Here is a 13,652-nt window from a genome sequence, read left to right as displayed (position 1 = left end):
TTTTACTCAGCTTTAGGTTTTCTACAGAACTGCTTTCTCTGTCTCTATTCTGATTTTTTTTTTTTTTAAATGTGAATCATGGTTGCAGTCTTCTGTTTTAAAACAATGCAATGTTATGTACAGATGCTGTTTTCTGTGTAACATCAAACATTCTATGGTACCTAGTTTTCTTCTTTTAAAAAAGTAACTTTTTTTTTTTTACTTATTTTTAGGTTGCCTTGGAGAAGGTTTTTAACTTCGCTGTTTCAAATATATTTGAGACGAGAGTTGCTGGTCGAATGGTGGCTGATATGTGTCGAGCTGCAGTAAAAGTGAGAGAAAATGCTCTGACTTCCATTGAACTTTAGGTTAAAAAAAGGGGAAAAAAGCCAATACTACTCTTTTCTTATGTAAGGTCTTTAATTTTTCATGTAAATACAGGTGATTCTTAATATTATGTCTTTTAAAATTGGATGGTTGCATATAGCAATATTTCAGGAGGTTAATTCACAAAGTATTTTTCTTGCATGTATGTTAAGTTTAGGTTTTGTTGAGTGTTTAAAAATCGTGAAGTCAGGCTGATGCTAGAAGGAGTTGAGACACAATCTGTTCTTATTCAATAGCATTTTAAAATTCTTATCAATGTGTGTACTGAGTTCCATAAAGCATCTTTTTTTTAAAAATGGGCTATTTACAATGCTGTTTCCAGTGCCGCCCTGAGGAATCCTTGAAGCTGTTTGTACCACATTGCTGCAATGTTGTAACTCACCTCACAGTCAGTAAGTTTATAAGATTTATAGTGTTATTTGCTTTGGTTTGGGTTGACTTTTGTTAAACATGAGAGTAATATTTAGAACTTCTGTGTTTTCCACAACTTCTTTTCAATGATGGAGAATGACATCTGTCCATTATGTTGTCTAAAAAAAAAAAACCAAATCAAGAACTATTTATGTGTAATTTTAAGACAGAAATGTATCAAGCTACAGCATCATGTTTCTTTAAAAAATGTAGCACTTTAAAATGTCTCCAGACATTCCTCAAAAAGCATTCAAAATGTTAAATTGGGTAAAGTAATTTCCAGTTGGACGTGGGTGCAATATGAATTGGAAGGTTGCAATAGAAGGGTTGGGAATAAACTTGGGATGCAAGCATCTGGTTTACAATTTAGCTTGTTTGGAAAACTTGGCTGCAGTATCATTACAGCAGTGCTTATCGCTTGTTCCTCTAGATGATGATGTATTACATGATGAAGAACTAGATAAGGAGCTACTTTGGAATCTTCAGCTTTTGTCAGAGGTATTGCAAAGAATGTTCTTCCCATGCATGTGTATCATTGAATGCCCCTGTTTAATGCCGCTGAAAGAAGAAAATAAACTTCTGCTATTAAAACAAAGTAAATGTTGTATGAATGACACTGTGTAACTTCTTTTTCTTATCTAACACCAAATGGGACTTAAGTGGCTGCTTTTGAAGAAAATAAATATACAGTGTGTATGTGGAATATAATTAAAGTATTTAATACAATTATTGAAGGGATAGGGAAAGAAGAGTGATCAATGCAGGGGAAAACATAAGATGCTTTTGGTAAAGATAAAGATTTTTAAATTAATTTCAAAATGTATACAGGTATTGCTAGAAAATTTTAAATGGGGTCAAGAAGCAATGTATGTCACAGTTCTTATGTGTTAAACTTTTCCAACAGCAGTAGAAGTGGTAGTTCATGTGCAAGTTCAGTCTTTAGTTTGAATTCAGTGTGACATACAGAATGGAACTTGGTACAGGATCAGCTGAGCCGTGTAGTCCTCTCTTTAGACTTCTAGAACAAAATCAGTTATGTTTACTTTTGAAATGTTTGTCTTTCCTATTAGATCACTCGAGTGGATGGAAAGAAGTTGCTACCGTACAGGGAGCAGCTTGGGAAGATACTGCAGCGAACCCTACATTTAACCTGTAAGCAGGGTTACATTCTGTCTTGTAACCTACTGCACCATCTTCTTCGTTCTGCTACACTTATCTACCCCACAGAGTACTGCAGTGTGCCAGGTGGCTTTGACAAGCCTCTTTCTGAATACTTTCCTATCAAGGCAAGGATTTTCATTTATTTAGGATTAGAGGATTTGACTTTCTTTTTAAAAACAATCATACATTATATTATTTGTTTTTATTAGGAGATTTTTTGAACATAGATAGCAGCAATGGAAAGTGTAATTGAAAGATGCTTTGGGCTTTGAAACATGTAACAAATTACAAGTTACTTAAAATTATACTGATGGCAAAAAATGAATACTGACTGTTGTTTTGAGTAGTTTTATAGCATGACATTAATGTTTTATGACATGTGTTTTACAATAATTGTGTGACTACAATAAGATAATACAAAGCAAGAGTGCCTGCTCATGTTTCTTAATCTTGTAATATATGATGCATTTAATTGAGACCCAGCTATCACAAAGTGCAGTGGTATAAGCAGTGAAGTTTGGAGGTTAGCAGGAGAATTTTGCTGTTCACTTTAAATATCCAGTCATAGGAAGCATTGTTGCACTGGGACAAACTTAGTCTTTCATCTGCTTTTGTGGATGAGAGCTGCAGCCTTTCATTGTTCTTCTTTGGGTAAATGTGGTTATCAGATATAACAAGTAATGGTGAGTACATGGAAAAATGAATAATAGGTGCAAATGCAAGAAAGAGGAGATAATGATACTTTACAGGTAGGCAGAGTAACGAACAATGATTCGATACTGAGCTTGAGATAAAATGGCAGTAGAAGTGGCAATATTAAAAATCACTGAAACTGTCAAAATTAATATGCTAGTCTGCTGTTAAGACTTTGTCAGTTTATCAGTATTACAGGTGAACAGTGCAGCAGTTTTTGGCTGGCCTATTTGAATATAAAACTATTTTGCTGAAAGGAGTTCTGAGTTGTACTTAAGAATATTTCTGAATTCATATCCAGCCAAAGAAGTAATAAAGTTGTATTTCAATTAGACCAGTACAGGGCTTTTCCTTTTAGTCCAGTCTGGTATGTGTTTTTTCAGGTACATGTAGACATTACAGCAGGTTTGGGATTTCTATTTGGTTTTACTGTGTTCTTGTTTTTTTTTCCTGGAATTGTCAGGATGACTTGCTTTACAGCAGTGGGTAGTTAATGTGTTTGGGTTTTTTTAGTAATATTAAATGCTAATTTTTAAAAAAGACAATTTGCTTCATAGTTTGATTAATAAGAAATATCTTTGTTTACTATAGGACTGGGGTAAACCAGGTGACCTGTGGAACTTGGACATCCAGTGGCATGTTCCTTCATCTGAGGAAATAGACTTCGCTTTTTATTTGCTGGATACTTTTCTTCAGCCTGAGCTCACCAGACTAGAGCTCTATGCGGTTGGAAAACTAGAAATGTCCAGGTTAGTGGTGATACGTAATATGGACAAGCTGCATTTATGCATTCATGTCTGTTTTAAGTAGTTGTTGCCAATCATACTAGCACTACAAAAATTAAGGAGTAAAATACTATAATGTTACACTGTCTTCCGTATTATTCTGAGATTTTTAACGCTTAAGAGTAGTTTGGAAGTGCATTTCATAAAATGGATAACGTTATTTTGAACAGAAACGCTCTTATAAAAAAAAAAAGAAATCTTAAGACACTTTATGTTGGTATAAAGACGTTACTGTTTCAGAATTTTTTTTAATATGTACAACAAATTATGTTTCCATTTAACTGTAGTCGGTAATAAAAAAGTTTTTCCTCAAGACTCTTGTTATTTTGGCACAACCGTTTGTGTTCCTAAGTGATGAGGTGGAACACAGAACTGATTTGCCTTGGCACTCTGCTTCTCTCCGCTTCCTTCCTGTGACTAAATGGATTCTGTACATAGTGTGTTCCTGCAAAAAGTGGCAGTGTTGAAACTGAGGAGGTAATGCAGAGTCAGTGGCATAACAAATAGGAATGGAGGCAAGAATATTGTTGCTCAATCTTGTTAAACTTGTTAGTGTGAACCTGTGCCTTCATAAGGATAGTTTCCTAAGCACAAGAGAATCGTAAGTTTAGTATGTGCTAAAGCATTTACAAGTATCAAATAGCTAAAGCTGTTTACAAGCATTGAATCTCGTACATTCTTTATTTCTCATGTTAAACCTTCACGTCCTTGAAGCTATATATACTTCAGTTGATGTTTGCAGCATGTGATGTTATACCTCGTGCTGTAAAGTGCAGTCCTATGGGGCATGGTGTATCAGGCTCCTGAATATTTTTCTGTCTGACCCAAGTTCCCCCTTTTTTTTTTTTTAGCTGAAAAAGAAAATTTGTCAGTTGCTTGACAAATCAATGCCACCAAACTGCAATCGGAAAGTGTGCTTAGAGTAAAAGCAAACAGGATAGGCTTCCTATTTAAGTCTTTGGTTGGTTTTGTGTTATTTTGTTTTTTTTTTTTTCTCTTTGACACCTTCTATGTAAAGCTGTTCATTATAACAGAATTGGACTTTGATTTGGTCAAGGCTTCACTATGCTATAATAGTAATAAATGGTGGTGTTTTGGGAGAACCCAGCCAAGTGCGTGAATTGCAAATTAAATTGGAAGGCAAGATAGCAAAGCTGCATGAGTAGAGAATACCATTAGTTGCTGAGGGAGTAACAAGTGTGAATAAATGGGATACTAGATGAGCCTGCTATTGCTTTGAAATGCAAAATTCCTGGAGCTTGAATTCTTGATAACTTTTTTTTTCCTCAATATTCCACTAAGTAATAATTGGAATCAAACATTTTTGATATATTTAGGGGCTTCAGAGTAAGATTTTCTGTTACAATATATAAATTAAAAATTCTCACAGACTTTGTTGAACACACGAATTTAGAGAGTTGATAAGTAGTGCATGAGTACTAAGAGCTATTCAGTTAAGGAACCTCTAAGAGGGTTGAAAGGAGTTATTTTACAGATCAGAACTGCTTACCATAAAGATGAAAACAAAGAGCAAAATCTGTAATTATATACTAAAGGCTACTACTTTAGATAAGATAGCTTTTAAAATAATTTCTTACTTCTCTTAACACAGAAAAAAGTTGTGAACTTTGTTGCATTATAATTTATCTTCAGACTGTAAAATATTCACTCGTAAAGTATTCCCTCATCGTACTCATGGTGGGAAGGACTTTTCTTGGCCTTGGCGTGAGGAGTTATTTCATGGGTTTTAGCTGAGATTTAGACAAAATTCTTCAAAACAATTTTTTGGGTAAAACTGTCTGGTTTGAGTTTAGTTTATCTTATTAAATGGAAGTTATCTTAACAGTTTGAGAATATAAACTCTCCAAAACAAGTTTTTCAGAAAACAAAGTTGAATGTTGGAATTTTGCAATAGAATCAGGTTGGATTAAAAAAGTGCAGCTTCATTTCTGCAGTGCTCCCTCTTGTGTTTAGAACTGATCTAGCTAAAGAATAAAGCTTTTATAAAACTTCACAGAAAAAGATACAGTTGTATATTTTCAAGCATTTAACAGATAAATAATGAGGTTTTCTTCTTTGTTTAAGAGATGATGTGCAGCAGTGTCTTGCTATAGTGCATAACTGCTTGATTGGTTCTGGGAACGTTCTACCTCCTCTAAAAGGAGAAAGGGTGGCTCATCTGTAAGTAAAATTTATTTTTATATCACAAATGTTCTTAGCAGTTATATTACTTCCTACTGGGTTTTAGTGCTTTCTTATTGCTGTTATCATGGCACTGCTTCTAGTGGCTATTTTTAAGGAACTCTCATACTAGGATAAAGATACAGAAATTTCAAATAGTGACTTGCAGAAACACTTGGGTACTTAAAACATGAAAGAGTGTTAAGTGTGTTTTTTTCATGCAAGACTCAAAAAGTTTAAAAAAGGTAGGTGATGGCATTGCATTACTGATGCTACTTTGTATAAAGAAATGGAAGCTAGGCATTTACTCATGTTTCACCTCCTCTAAAAGAAACCTACAAACCATAGTGCGCTGCCATCTTACTAATATTCCTGTCACCCTGAATGAGTAAAGTCGTGAACATTCTGAACTTAACTTCTCACTGGCTGTCTTCTCATATTAAAATGGGAAATAAGTCCTGTTTGAATGCTCAAAGCCCTGTGAATAATGTCGCAGCAGAGCCTGGCTACGGGTGTCAGCATACAGTAGAACTCCAGCAAAAACGCTTGAGTGAACTTTCATGTTGGAAATAACAGGAACTTTCTGCATTACAGTAGTTCAGGCTTTAAAACAAGACTATTTTTTGATAGATCGGATTGCTGTTTTTGCCTTGACTTCTTTGAGAAAATATGTTGAAGTACTAATGTTAGAGTCAATTATGAGTTTGATCTCAGTATCTTGTTGTTACATATCACGTTTGAAATCTGGAGGGTTTCAGTTAGGTTTATGGCTGCAGTCTCTATTTGGTGACTATAAAGTTGTTGCTGAGACTTTTTTTTTTGCCTGAATGCTGACTACTGGAAGGTACCAAGGGGCACTGATACAGTCTCAAACACATTAATTCAGGTGCCTAGCTTCTGTGAGCTTCTTGTACAGTGGGAAAGGCTCCTCTTGAATGTATATTAGAACTTATATTAAGCTGGAGAGCTTTGTAGAGGCCATCTTTTACCATTGACTGCGTAAGAATTTCAGGGAAGTAATCTTGTTAAAGAGGCAGTGCAGGGCATTCAGGCTGATTATGGCTATCTTCTATAATAAGGACTCCAACACCCTTCAGGAGGTGTTGGCTGTTCCTGTACCAGCAATGTGCTGCTGGTCCATATTGGGAAAGTGTGGGAGCGTGTTAGCATCTCTGCTTGATTCAGTCTGAATCCTGCCCTGGCATCTGTTAGGCAGCAAGCACTAGACACTTGCAATTCATATGGCTCATGGGTTCAAGGACAGAGTTTCTAGTGTTGATCCTTCAAAGGAGAAGGATTTTTTTTTTGTTCTTGGATGCCTTGAACTTCAAAATACAAGGCTATCTTGGCCCAAAAAGTCTTTAACGCAACAACAAAAAAATCTGATGTAGCTGTAGTAATCTACTAATCATGGAAGAAATGCCTGTGTAAGAGTAAGCAGTTTTGTAGCCCTGTCTATGCTATCTGATTGTCAGTAACTGAAGCTTCATTTAGTAGAAGAGAAAACCTCACTGCCTGTGAAGAAGATTGAATTGTAGCTGCTGTTAGAAGGTGTTCTTGGAGACTGTCTCTGGTTTTGTTTGATGTGCAGTGCTTAGAATCATCTTTTTATATTGTTGGACAAGGTCTGTAAATTCTTGATTTACAGATTAGGACATTAGCCTATAATCAGCTTCTAAATGACTTGTATACTTTATGGAAGACTTGCTTCATTCTCTTGGTTATCTGTGCTGCCTTATTAAATATAGGCAATTTACATGAGAACATGCTGAGAACAATTTGTTACTGAAGAAATCAAAATCAGACTTTTTCTCACATAATCTGAACTTTGGAACTCAATAGTTCATTCTATTAAATGTCTGCAAAGCTTCAGAATCCACCGTTATTTGGTTTTGGACAGACTTCATACATATTGATGAAACATCTTCTGCCCACTGCGAGCAGGTCTTGCGTCCAAACTTTGTTTACGTTAAAGCTCTTTAAAAACGTAGTTAAGGCAATTTATCTTTTCAGTGACTTGACGCAGGACTCCAGAATTTGCCCGCCAAAGTTGAATGAATTTTGTTTAAGTAAGCTTTAGTTCTTATTCTTTGTATAATTTCAGTTATCACCAACGGAACATGGATTTTTGATGAAGGAGACAATCTGAGGGAAGTAGAGAGTGTTTTTGCACAGTGGACTGTTCTTTGGCCTAGTAAGGTGGACTAAATACTTAAGGAGATCCTCTTGTACTTCATATGAAATAAATGTTAGATCCTTGTCACTTTGTTCAACTTCCTTAGCCAGAACAGTTATAAAGGTCAGTATCAATTTAGCATCTTGAGACATGAGGCTGACTTCATCCATCCAGGACAGATGGGGTTCATCCTAGTGATGCTTCTTAGGAAATGTGTATTCTGTTTTAGTGGGTTACTGTACATAAGCAAGGGTTGCAGAAAGGAATTGCACCAAGAAGGAAGAAGTCCTCTGCCCTGCCTTACTCCCTTCTTTTCCTTCCCCAAGAAATAACTGGAATATTTGTAATGAGGGAGATATCTTTTGGTTTAAAAAGCAGTATGAAACAGCTTCCTGTGAGTCCTGTTTTCATATCCCATATGTCCATAAAATTACAGCCGGTTTGAATGTAGGAGGTGTCTTTTGATGAACTTGCTATTAAAACAGAAAAATGTTTGATTTTAATTGTTCTTGTATTGTGTGTTTCTGGGTTATTTTTTGGTAACATAGCAGTTTACATTCTCAAGCCTGTTCCCATTAAGTGTAGTAGGAATGCATGTAAAGCACTCAGATTTGAAACTGAAGGGCTTTTACTGAAAGTAACTGAGTCAGATTACCCAGAACACCCTTATTTTAAGTACTATGTATTCACAGTTAGTACTTACCACTAGTGGTGATGATGATACTCACTGTCCTAACATGGCAGTATAGGGTTATTTTTGAATGCAGGTATTGGTAAACGGCTTGATAACATTCCGCATCTATACTTCTAAAACAAACTAGCAAGTGAGATTTCTTGTCAGATACCTCCTATGCCACTGCATTCCAGTGAACCATAGCTGATGACAAACTGTGTAGCAGCATTGTTATTTGTGCTGGCTGTAAAGCAGAGCTGAGTAGGTGTAGCTGCTAGATTTTCCTTCCTTTTGATGGTTAAGGATACCTGAAGATTCTGGCCAAGACAGGCATGTGATGAGTATTTGTTCCTTTATAAACCTCTAGCCTGCTCACTGAATGAAAGGAAAGCCACATAGGTGAGGGAGAGCTTGGAGCTGTGTAACTTGAACCTCAGCAAAAGGAAGATCTGGGTAGAATGAACTTTAAAACTTTGTGTGTAGCAGGATGATGAACTAGACACGATGGTTCAGTAAGTACTGTGAATTCTATCTGCCTGCAGGCTGCCTCTGCCACCAAGATGCTTTTTTACTTGAATGTATGGGGTTAATTTTTCTGTGTGACAACTGAAAGCTACCCAAATATTTGCAGACCTTATTTTTGGGGTCTGTTTGCAATCTTGCTTGGGTGATAGGCAGGGGAAGGCGATGGCAGGAATAAAGGAGAAAGGCTGCGTTCTTCATTAGGAGCAAGTTGTAACTGCATGAGACCACTGTACCTGATTTGATCATTAATTTTAGTGACTGTCATAAGAGTGACTAGTATGAAGAAGGATGACTTGACTGAGGGAGGAAGTCACGATTTTTGCTCAGTAATAAGGAAAACCAGCTAGGAAAACTATATATTGACTATATGTCACGGATGTCACAAGCTGACCAAATACTTAATTAATTATTGGTTGTCATAATTAATCCATGTTGTTGCATAAAATTCCCATGCATTAGATGTGAGGTTTGGATTTTGGATGGTTGACTTCTAAATCACAGTATTACATAAACATGGTAGTCTTCTAGGGCTATAAGTATATAACAAAACTTATGAGCACTGTTTTGGGAGAGGAAAATGAGTAAACCTGGATTGAAGTTCTAAACCTTTCTGCTTTAAAGTAGATTGCAGAGGTGAATGCCTGAGACTGCTTTCTGCTAACATATGGTGACTATTTGCTGCTTGATGTTTTGTTGTTGCTATAATTCTTTTGAAGTTACTTCTACTGGAGGAAAATAAGCTGTTGCAAATATAAGGCCTCCCCACTAGCGTGGAGACTACTACATTTTACTGTAGTAGTACTTCAAACTCAGGATTCTGTTTTGTGTGATTATATAGGATGTATTAAAATTCATCAACATCATTTTGTGGAAGTAATGTTTAGACTTCTGTTGCACTGTTCACTATCAGAAACTTTTCATCTTGAAAAGTTTGGTGAGAAGTCACTTGGTCCCTGGACTTTTGCAGGTTTTTTTTGTTCCTCAGTGCCGAACACCTGAGAGTACCCAATAATTTCAAAATGTCTTTTCTTCATTTCTCCTTGATAAGAATAGTCTGGTTTGTGTCTTGGCAGTTTGTGTTTGTTTTATTTATTAGCTATTGAAAATAGATTTGCTTCTTGAATAGTTAATGTACAAAGGTTTGTTTTGTTTTGTTTGCAATTTATTTATTGTTTGATAAAGCTGAAACTGAATCAAGTTCCCCAGCATTGGTCTGAGATGTTCTCCTTGTTAGACAGAATCAAATCATGTCCTTATTTTCATGGCTTAATAAATACTGGTTAGAATAAAGGTTTCAGAACTTCTCTTTATCTACAAGTGTGTACCTTGGCACAAGCCTTCTTGAATCTCCTGTCAATCTAGGTGAATGTTTTAGTGTTGATTCATTAGTTTCTCTTATTCCTTTTTTAATCTTTTGATGACTGGTAGTCTCCAAACTGAGAAGTGATATGTTTAGTACAGAAAACACATTATTAAATTGACCGACACCTGACTTGGGTGTGCTCAGTATACCCAAAAGTATATCCATGTGTGTGTACGTACGTACACACAGTCGGTATACGCATCAGCATAGCTGTTGTGGAGTGCTTGAAGAGCGATTTCCTTGTTTAGTGAACTGGAGTATAAATGGTTTAGGTTTCATAAAACTCCAACTTTTTCAGAGACCAAGCAGTTCTTATGCCTAGTTTGTGATTCTTATTTTTTTTAATTCCCTATTTTGGGAGCAAAATTCCCATGTGTGTTTTACATGAATGACGTAAATAATTTATATCCTGAAAAATCCCATCATAGCTTATGCTGTTTTAAATGCTTAGTGTTACTGTGAATGTTTCATGCATGAACAGGTGTTTAGGGAAGAGATAGGCAATTCAGCAGAAAAAAAATTTGTGCACAGTCCGTGCACAAATAAACTGCATAATTGAAAAGACTAGTGAAATTTCAGTAGAAAATAGAACTTTAATAAATGTCACTTGGTGTTGACTTTTCTTTATCCTGTAAGTAGCTAAACTTTATCATTTTTTGGAGGATGAATGAATTCTCTTCTGAAGTGCCATGCGTAACAAATTAGTAGAAAACTATTTAATTACTCAATAGTGTGTATTTATATTATTACTCCACATAGTATTCTTCATCTTCAGTAGAGAGGTGACTGATTTCAGGTGTGTTCTGTGAATGACTTTTTTAATGCAAAATGGATAGTTACAAGGGGAAGGGAAGAAGGGAGTTGAGGCTGCCGGAGGTTGTGAGGAGCAGTCCTTTACAACAGCAGTAGTTTTTTGTGGCTGAATTAAAGTGTTCAAAGCCATGGAGTCAGAGCTGTGGTGAATTATCCTAACATAGTTGGGGAAAAGAGAATACGCAGTTTCTTTCGGTGCCTGCAGACACACAATGTAATGGTAGCTCTGCCACACGGGATGTGTGCAGGTATACATAATGCTCTGTGTGCGCAGTCTGCCGTTTTTCTGAAGGGGCTACTGTAATTGTAAGCCATATCAGTGTCCTTTTGTTATAATGACTCTAATGGTGTGCAAATAAAGGTTATTTCAAATGCAGACAGGATAAACGGGTCTAAGGTTGAGAAATCTTTCGCTGATGTTCAGTTGAGTTCCCCTTCGCTTCGCTTCCCTTCCTTGCAGCCTACTTCGTAATGAGGTAACACTAAGCAGAGAACATCTATTTTTTGTCTCCCTCTTAAATACAGCTTGGTTAGTTAGGATGCAGTATAGCACTGCTCTTGCTTCAGACGTTGGTAGGAGCTTTCTGAATGTCCTTTCACTGAAGGTGTTCAGACTACAGGTCAAGGATAAGACCACTTCTTTTAAATGTGTGAGGATGTGATACCGTCTGCTGAGGGGCAGGGCTAGCTAACCTCTCTTGGCATCTCCAGGAAACTTCCCAGCTCTGCTGGGGGAGCTGCACACAGGAAAGGAAACAGTTACTCCTCCACGGTGAGTAACCCTGTTTTCTCCTTGTTCATCTTCCAACTGTTGTCTCTTAATCTCTTATGTCAAAATAGGTTGATGCAGCCCTTGATCTAGTCTTTAACATGGCACAGAGGTGTGGGGTTTTTTTTTTTTTTTTGCAATTAGAAAAATTTCCTCTGGAATTGATTCAGAGGAGTGATGCTAAAAGTTATTTGTCTCTGAAAAGCTGTATCTTGAGTGCTGAACTGTACTTATATGCTGAGGAATATGTGTACAGAGACTTGAATAAAGTGCTCTGTGAAATGTCTGGAAGTTGAAAAACATAGTGCATCAATTTTTCTCAGATAAAGATGCTTTAGTTTTTGTACTGTGGCAAATAAGGGAATGAATTCTTTAATGTTCTGTTTAATAGGGATTTCTGTTCCAGCTGTAATTTTGGCTACTCTTTGTTCCTAAGTTTTTGTGGCAGTTTGTGTTGAAAACCTTTGGTACAGAATGAAGCACAGTATTTATACATTGCATGAAGCATTGTCGTGACAGTCTTGCTAGCAGTATTGACTGACACGAAGAAGAACATTTCATGCTTCTTCCTTTTGTGTGTCCAAAGTAAAACAGTTTTCTCTGGCTCAGTGGCTGACACTTAAGATGCTGAATATTACTAGCATGGATCTTAGTTTGTGGGCCAGCTATAAAACTGTGTTGCATTTTGAACATAATATTTTCATCCTGTTAGTAGTCTTGTTGAAATAAATGGTTCTCCTGTGAAGTTATGTCATGGTGCGTGTGAGGACTATACGGGCTAATTCTTGATTGCTGAATGCTGTGTGGAGTTGTTACTCCTGGTTTGTTCAGGAACCTGAGGTGTAGAGAGAGCCTGGAGTGTTGTTTTTCCTTTGTTTTAAATGTTAGAGATTTGGTTGGGAACTTGGCTAGCTGGCAAGGAGCAGTTGAATGGGTTTTACTGGGAGAGGGAAAGAAGCATGAGGATTTGTAATCTTTCTGTAGACTACCTGAGGGAAAACTGGGACATCGCACTTTAATTTTCCTTGCCTCATAGGTAGGAAAGCCTTATGTGAACTTAATTTATGTCTTTATGTCAGGGGAAACTGTTTAAGGGTAAAAATATGTAAAAATACTGCAGAAAAAATAACTATGAGCTCACTTACTTACAGACATATCCAGCATACTGTACAAAAAAAAAAAGTAATTGCTTAATGTCTAGATGCCTGAGATTTGTTGGATTTATCTGTTACTTTCTTTTTTTTTAAAAAAAGTAATAGTATTTGGGGTGGGAAGGTTCACTTCCCCCCCCCCCCCCCCCCCCAAGATGTTAGTTGCAGAAATATCCCCTCTCTGTATCTTCCCAACTGCAAAGTTCTGATCTTGGAGAAATATGTAGCAAACACTTTCAAAGTCTATCATGTAGATGATTCTAAAAGAGCAATTGTGTGAGACCATAAAAACTTTATTTATTCACGACCACAGTACTGGATTGATGTTGGATATTTTGGAATTTGTGTTAGTGGCGAAGTTGTACCTTTTAAGTACCTATGCCAGTGCTGAGTTGTTTGGGGGGGGGAAAAGTGAGAAGACTCTTGGAATGGCTTATTTTCAAGTTAACCTAGCGTTACCAGTAATACAGTGAGGAAAATGAAATTAAGACTTCACTTCTTGATGTCTAAATCAGTTAAGAAAGAGACATTTCAGTTTGACTTTTGGTGCAGATGTGACTGTTACAAGGGTTGTGAAGTCAGTTT

At 36.5% G+C, this 13,652-nt stretch overlaps 1 protein-coding gene across 1 annotated transcript in view; it reads left to right on the top strand.

Moving 5' to 3' along the window:
• Positions 1-13,652, top strand: part of PSME4 (proteasome activator subunit 4) — a 69,514-nt gene that overhangs the window by 28,688 nt on the left and 27,174 nt on the right. Inside the window, exons 15-20 of the mRNA XM_086482273.1 lie at positions 213-311; positions 689-758; positions 1,208-1,275; positions 1,848-2,063; positions 3,223-3,380; positions 5,502-5,597. Of these exons, the coding sequence (XP_086338399.1) occupies positions 213-311; positions 689-758; positions 1,208-1,275; positions 1,848-2,063; positions 3,223-3,380; positions 5,502-5,597 (707 nt within the window). The remainder of the gene's footprint in view (positions 1-212; positions 312-688; positions 759-1,207; positions 1,276-1,847; positions 2,064-3,222; positions 3,381-5,501; positions 5,598-13,652) is intronic.

The sequence above is a fragment of the Leptosomus discolor genome, chromosome 2 (genome assembly GCF_034619465.1).
Source record: "Leptosomus discolor isolate bLepDis1 chromosome 2, bLepDis1.hap2, whole genome shotgun sequence".
NCBI classification, from domain to species: domain Eukaryota; kingdom Metazoa; phylum Chordata; class Aves; order Leptosomiformes; family Leptosomidae; genus Leptosomus; species Leptosomus discolor.
Note: the sequence above shows the minus strand (reverse complement) of the source record. Positions and strands in the feature narration are given on the sequence as shown.